This window comes from Pseudophryne corroboree, chromosome 11, assembly GCF_028390025.1.
Source record: "Pseudophryne corroboree isolate aPseCor3 chromosome 11, aPseCor3.hap2, whole genome shotgun sequence".
NCBI lineage: Eukaryota > Metazoa > Chordata > Amphibia > Anura > Myobatrachidae > Pseudophryne > Pseudophryne corroboree.
The window spans coordinates 24,769,260-24,777,619 of record NC_086454.1 but is presented as its reverse complement, the minus strand read 5'-3'; the positions used below and the strand labels follow the sequence as shown (position 1 = coordinate 24,777,619).

At 38.6% G+C, this 8,360-nt stretch overlaps 1 protein-coding gene across 1 annotated transcript in view; it reads left to right on the top strand.

The window, feature by feature from the left end:
- Positions 1–8,360, top strand: part of SLC6A5 (solute carrier family 6 member 5) — a 180,187-nt gene that overhangs the window by 23,298 nt on the left and 148,529 nt on the right. Inside the window, exons 2-3 of the mRNA XM_063944158.1 lie at positions 165–656; positions 3,011–3,149. Of these exons, the coding sequence (XP_063800228.1) occupies positions 165–656; positions 3,011–3,149 (631 nt within the window). The remainder of the gene's footprint in view (positions 1–164; positions 657–3,010; positions 3,150–8,360) is intronic.

Genomic DNA, 8,360 nt, shown 5'->3' with positions numbered 1-8,360 from the left:
ACTCAGTCTCCTCAGGTAACAATGATCAGGTTGGATGGGACTGAGGTTCCCCCTGTCAGTAGCACAGGGCACACGTGTTGTATGATATGATATGATATGATATGATATATATATATATATATATATTACATGCCAGGGCAATAAGACCTCACTGTATCTTGCAGGATTACGGTAACACAATGGACCTAGGGCAGAAGACTGTGAACAGCCCAGAGGGTGCAGCCCCAGGACCGATCGGAGGGGCAGGAGTTACCCGGCACAGTCCCGACAATGATGTCCCTCTACAAGCCTCCTGTAAGCTGGCCAGGATGCCCCAGTCTACCTCCAGCGACAGCAAGGGGATTGTGCCCGAAGAGGGCAGGGCCAGCCTGCTGGAGAGGGCAAGGACTGGGGGATCCTGCAAAGGCACCCCTACCCACTGTGCCAGGAGGATGGATGCTGCCGACACCTTCCCCCTGAAGACCCAGAACATGGCTGAGAGCAACGGGCAGACCGCCCCGGTGCCCTGCAGGATAATGCCCCTCCAGAGCGCAGAAGCAGAGGCCGGCCCGGGCACCGGGAATAATGCCAAGGGAGGCTGGGTGCCCATGAACCAGAGCACTGTGGTGCTAGGAACAGATGGGAACACGTCTGTCCTGCCTGGCAGCCTCACTGGGGTGAGTCCCTCTCTTATTCCGGGGGGTGGCACAGAACTGGCTTATACCCGGAGTGGCATGTGTACCCCATGGTCTATGTGGCAGGACAGTGGCCCAAAAGCTTCGCTTTTATTGTGAGATACTGTCACCAGGGAATAGAAGCTTGTGTGGTTCCAGCTAGTAGGTTACTGTATATAAGGAAAGAAGGTAACTGGGTATTAGGATAGAAGTGTCTTGTATATACGGATAGAAGGTTACTGTGTATTAGGATAGGTCACTGTACATTAGGATAGAAGGTTACTATGTATTAGGATTGGTCACTCTACATTAGAATAGAGGGTTACTGTGTATTAGGATTGAAGGTTACTGTGTATTAGGATAGGTCACTGTACATTAGGGATTGGTCACTCTACATTAGAATAGAGGGTTACTGTGTATTAGGATAGGTCACTGTACATTAGGGATTGGTCACTCTGCATTAGGATTGAAGGTTACTGTCTATTAGGATAGAAGGTTACTGTGTATTAGGATAGGTCACTGTACATTAGGATATAATTAGGACAGACATTTTCTGTACTTTAGGATAGACTGTTACTGTATCTTGGGATAGAAGGGGATAGAAGTTTCCTGTATAAACGAATAGAAGGTTACTGCATATTAGGAAAGAAGGTTACTGCATATTAGGAAAGAAGGTTACTGTATATTAGGATATAAGTTTCCTGTATATACGAATATAAGCTTACTGTGTATTAGGATAGAAGGTTCCTGTATATACGAATATAAGCTTACTGTGTATTATGATAGAAGGTTCCTGTATATACGGATAGAAGGTTACTGTGTATTAGGATAGAAGGTTCCTGTATATACGGATAGAAGGTTACTGTGTATTAGGATAGAAGGTTCATGTATATACGGATAGAAGGTTACTGTGTATTAGGATAGAAGGTTCCTGTATATACGGATAGAAGGTTACTGTGTATTAGGATAGAAGGTTCATGTATATACGGATAGAAGGTTACTGTGTATTAGGATAGAAGGTTCCTGTGTATTAGGATAGAAGGCTCCTGTATATACGGATAGAAGGTTACTGTGTATTAGGATAGAAGGCTCCTGTATATACGGATAGAAGGTTACTGTGTATTAGGATAGAAGGCTCCTGTATATACGGATAGGTTACTGTGTATTAGGATAGAAGTTTCCTGTATATACGGATAGAAGGTTACTGTGTATTAGGCTATGTTACTGTACATTAGGATATGTCACTGTACATAAGGATAGGTTACTGTTCATTAGGATAGAAGGTTACTGTATATTAAGATTGAAGTTTCCTATATATAGGGATATGTTACGGAACATTATCATATAATTAGGATGGAAGTTTCCTGTATATTAGTATAGGTTACTGTACATTAGGATAGAGCATTACTGGTACATTAGGCTAGAAGGTTACAGTATATTAAGATTGAAGTTTCCTGTATATTAGTTTAGGTTACTGTACATTAGGATAGAAGGTTACTGTACACTATGATATCATTAGGATGAAGGTTCCTGTACATTAGGATTTAAAGTTACTGTATATTAGGATGGAAGCCGGATGAGCCTCTTTGCTAATTACCGGGTGAGACAGCTGGGGTGTCGGGTACTACAGTCTATGCTGGAATTTTCCTGTCTAATGTGATCATCTTACTTACTAACCATAATAAGCGCTAACGACTGTGCAGCTACTGTTTATCGGGGAATACGATTACGATGTGTATATATATATATATATATATATATATATATATATATACACACAAACGCATATACAGTGTATATATATGTATGTATATATATATATATATATATATATATATGTGTGTGTGTGTGGATTTACCATTTGTAGCAAATATTGCGTGTATGACAGCAGCAAAGTCTATACAGTGCCTCCGTGGGCGGCTTATGGAGGATGGGTACAGTATATTTCCTCAATGGGGAGAATATAGTTTATTGCTGTTATATCAGGTTTCTCCTCCCTATAGATAAATATCTGAACTATACATTTTGACAGCACAGAGACTTTGTAGCCAAATGTGGCTTACCCTAGGTACCTGCAGGTATCGGGGAACTACAAGTCCCAGCCAGTGCTCAAACAACAGCATCTTAGACCTATGAGTTACCAACTTCTGAATGATTAAAGGCTAAGCAGTTTATTTTCCCATCTACTGTATTTCTGCCGGACGTGTAATTGACCAAACACAACTCCTGATGTAAAACCCGCTTACTGACACATGTCAGTCAGTCAGTCAGTCAGTCAGTCCTGCTGCACCATGAAGGGGCTATGAGGGGGCCCAGGGAGTTATGTGATATGTGATATCTGATTCTCTTTCCTTTAGGATGATGATGATGGGGATGAGAATAAAGCCAGAGGGAACTGGTCCAATAAACTGGATTTTATTCTGTCCATGGTGGGCTATGCTGTGGGACTGGGAAATGTGTGGAGGTTTCCTTACCTAGCATTTAAAAATGGAGGAGGTACAGTATTTGTGATGTGATGTGTAACTACCACACTGTTACTGGGAGATACAAAGGTCTAATTCAGGGCAGTCATGTAATATGTGTTACCAGATCTCCCAGACATATCATTAACATTTACACAACTTTAAAAAAATATGAAACAGAACTTTGTTCCTGAGTTTCGTGTCTTGTGTTTTGTGCTTCGTTGTGATACTGTGTGTGCTATAATGACATACTGTATGCAAAGATACAGTACATTGTGTTAACGGAATGTCTGCATTTACTGAGCTGAGAGTAACTTTGTGAATGACCCCTTTTTGCCAGCTGCGTTGTACACACGGTTGTGTTACTTTTCAGATAACCATCACACACTTACACATCGTGTTACTGATTGCAGTGACACATTCCTGCATTAAAACGATGCTAGGGTGCTATACAATCACAAACCTGCAATGTAGTGTTAGTTGGATTTATATAATCACAACCCTGCAGTGTAGTGTTAGGATGATTTATAAAATCACAACCCTGCAGTGTAGTGTTAGGAGGATTTATACAATCACAACCCTGCAGTGTAGTGTTAGGAGGATTTATACAATCACATCCCTGCAGTGTAGTGTTAGGAGGATTTATACAATCACATCCCTGCAGTGTAGTGTTAGGAGGATTTATACAATCACAACCCTGCAGTGTAGAGTGTTAGGAGGATTTATACAATCACAACCCTGCAGTGTAGTGTTAGGAGGATTTATACAATCACAACCCTGCAGTGTAGAGTGTTAGGAGGATTTATACAATCACAACCCTGCAGTGTAGTGTTAGGAGGATTTATACAATCACAACCCTGCAGTGTAGGGTTAGGAGGATTTATACAATCACATCCCTGCAGTGTAGTGTTAGGAGGATTTATACAATCACAACCCTGCAGTGTAGAGTGTTAGGAGGATTTATACAATCACATCCCTGCAGTGTAGTGTTAGGAGGATTTATACAATCACAACCCTGCAGTGTAGTGTTAGGAGGATTTATACAATCACAACCCTGCAGTGTAGAGTTTTAGGAGGATTCATAATTTCGTGCTAATGTGTCTGCATCACACAACCCTGCAGTGTGCAGTGATAGGAGGATCACACAAATCTGCACTGTACATTATTAGGATAGTTATACAATCACACAAACGTGCAGTGTACAATATTAGTATAATGTATTGTATTCAATCACACAATCCTACAGGGCACAGTGTTAGGATAATTTACCTTGTGTTAATGACACATTGCTGTTAAGATATATTTGCACAAGTCTACTTTCTATTTATCTTGGGTTAATAAATACAATCATACCACCTTCAGTGTACAATCTACTATCATATACACAATCATACAGTACATGATTGCAGTGCACAATCTTATGTTAGTAGATACAATTACTCAACTGTTTTCCATCATCCGGTGTAACTAAATACAATAACACAAACCTGCTGTGTACACCAATGTATTAATACAATTACACATTACTGTTGTGTACAATATTGTGTTACTAGAATTACTGTACACATTGCTACAGTATTACAATCTTGTATTAGTAGAATGACACATCAATGCAATGTATATTGTGTTACTATAATGACACATTACTACAGTGTATAATTTTGTGTTACGATTATTACACATTACTGTTGTATAATATTGTGTTACTATAACTAAACTTTACTGCAGTGTATACTATTGTGCTACTAGAATGTCTGTACACATTATTGCAGTGTATACGATTGTGTTTCTAGAATTAATCTACACTTAACTGTAGTGATAAAACTGTTGCTAGAATTCTACGTTACTGCAGTGTATAATATTGTGTTGCTAGAATTACACGTTACTGCAATGTATAATAATGTGGTGCTAGAAATATTAATGCAGTGAATAATATTGTGATACTGGAATTACACATTACTGCACTGTTTAATCTTGTGTAACTTTAACTACAAGTTACTGCAGTGCATAATATTGTGTTACTAGAATTACACGTTACTGCAGTATCTAATATTGTGTTACTAGAATTACACGTTGCTGCAGTGTATAATATTGTGTTACTAGAATTACACCTTACTGCAGTGTATAGTATTGTTACTAGAAATACACGTTATTACAGTGTATACTATTGTGTTTCTAGAATTACACGTTACTACAATGTATACTATTGTGTTACTAGAACTGCACGTTACTGCAATATGTAATACTGTGTTACTAGAATACATTACACGTTACTGAAATGTATAATATTGTGTGACTAGAACTAGACGTTACTGCAGTACATAATATTGGGTTACTAGAACAACACGATACTGCAGTGTATTTTCCTTTGTGTTGCTAGAACTACACGTTGCTGCAGTGTATAATTTTGTGTTACTAGAACATCACGTTACTGCAGTGTTTTTCCCCTTATGTGACTAGAAGTACACATTGCTGCAGTGTATAATATTGTGTTACTAGAATAAATTGCACGTTACTGAAATGTATAATATTGTGTTACTAGAACAACACGTTACTGCAGTGTATTTTCCCTTGTGCTACTAGAACCAACTACGCGTTGCTGCAGTGTATAATATTGTGGTACTAGAAGTATACTTTGCTGCAGTGTATACTATTGTCTTACTAAAATTACTGTACACATTCCTGCAGTATATAATTCTGTGTTACTAGAATTAAACATTACTGCAGTGTATATATTTTTTAATAATTACACATTATTGCAGTGTAGGTATTGTGTTGCTAGAACTACACGTTACTGCAGTGTAAACTACTGTGTTGCTAGAACTACAAATTACTGCAGTGTTCAATATTGTGTAACTTGTACTGAACAGTACCGCATCGTATAATATTTTGTTACAAAAATACACATAACTGCAATGTATATATAATATTGTTTTACTAAATTAAACATTACTGTAGGGTGTAATATTGTGCTAATATAATTGCACATTACTGCAGCATATAATATTGTGTTACAAGAAATACACATCATTGTAGTGTGTGTGTGTGTGTGTGTGTGTGTGTGTGTATATATATATATTTATTTTATACATATATATATAGTTGTACTATTATAATTACACATTGCTTCAGTATATAATATTGTGTATTTATACTTTGACATTACTGTATTGTATAATATTGACATTACTGTATTGTATAATATTGTGTTATTATAATTACACATTACTGCAGTATATAATATTGTGTTACTATAATTACACATTACTGCAGTACATAATATTGTGTTACTATAATTACACATTACTGCAGTGTACAATCTTGCGCTAATAGGTAAAATACCAGATCGCCGAGGATTTTTGATACTGTGTTAAATGATGTGTACACAATCTTCTGTAGATAAGTGTAATGAGCAGATGCATACAATCACACATCTCCGCATTGTGCTGTGTGATTAGACGCAGACACATCTTGCTGTGCATCAGACACAATCACCGTGCAGTGTATAACATTGTGTTATAGAATCACACATCCCTGCATTGTGCTGTGTGATTAGACGCAGACACATCTTGCTGTGCATCAGACACAATCACCGTGCAGTGTATAACATTGTGTTATAGAATCACACATCCCTGCAGTGTGTAGTCTTCAGCTAATAGAGGAAATCTCACAAACTCTTCAGGGAACAAGTGCAGTGTACATATAATGAAAGCAATCACACAACCGTCACTATATCAGATACAATTACAGACCTCTTCCGTGTAACATTTCGTGTTAACACACACACACACACACACACACACACACACACACACACACACACACACACACACACACGTAAGTACGTAGTACTAGATACAGACACATTACATTGCAGTGTATTAGACAAAATGACATTCTATAATTTCGTGTTAATGTGTCTGTATCAAATAATAACACAGTACTGTACACTGTTTGTTTGTATAGTAGTGTCAGATACACTGACAAATAATGTGTCTATATATGTGTATACAATGTGTCTAGGTGTTTGTGTATATACAGTAATGTGTCTGCATCAATACTGCACTGCAGGGGTCTATAATTGTGACTGATACACTGCAATACAATGTTACTCTATATACTTTATGTATGTAATGTGTCTGTACTGTATATGCCATATCCGTCTATGTACATGTGTATCGCTACATGTTTGTATATAATGTGTCTATGTATATGTGTATATAATGTGTCTATATATATGTGTATGTAATGTGTCTAAGTGTATGTATGTGTCTGTATATGTAATGTGTCTATGCATATATAATATATCTCTGTATATATTTGTATATAATGTATCACTGTATATGTTTGCAGAAAATGTGTGTGTGTGTGTGTGTGTGTGTGTGTGTGTGTGTGTGTGTCTCTCTATCTGATAGTAACGCATACTGCAGGGTTGTGTAATTGTGATGGATACACTGCAATATAATTTGCCGCTGTATATTTGTATCTCGTGTGTGTGTGTATATATATATATATATATATATATATATAAAATATATGTCTATGTAAGTTATATAATGCCACTATGCTATGTATATAATGCGCCTGCATCTGATAATAACACAATACTGTGTACTGCAGCCAGGCTTGTGTAGTTGTGCCTGATACACTTTCTGCCCACTGACATCGTACTTTGCACACTTCCCCACTAACACCACACCACACTTACTGTGTGTACTCCCCATAATCACATGTAACATGTCACTGATGTGTGTGACCCTATAATACACTAATACACGTCACTCACACATGTACACCACATACATGCAGCATGCTGCTGCCTGTGTGCTGCGGGCATATACTGTGTACACACACACACACACACACACACACACACACACACACACACACACACACACACACACACTTTGTATTTTTATCTTAGGAGGTAGGACTGATGATGTTGGATTTGAGATAGAGCTGTCCCTGGTGCTGAATATACATGTGTAGTACACAGACACTGTGGAGTCTCCCTGCACAGAGGTTTCAGCACCAGGGACAGCTCCCAGCCCTCTGTGTCAGCACCAGGGACAGCTCCCAGCCCTCTGTGTCAGCACCAGGGACAGCTCCCAGCCTCTGTGTCAGCACCAGGGACAGCTCCCAGCCTCTGTGTCAGCACCAGGGACAGCTCCCAGCCCTCTGTGTCAGCACCAGGGACATCTCCCAGCCCTCTGTGTCAGCACCAGGGACATCTCCCAGCCTCTGT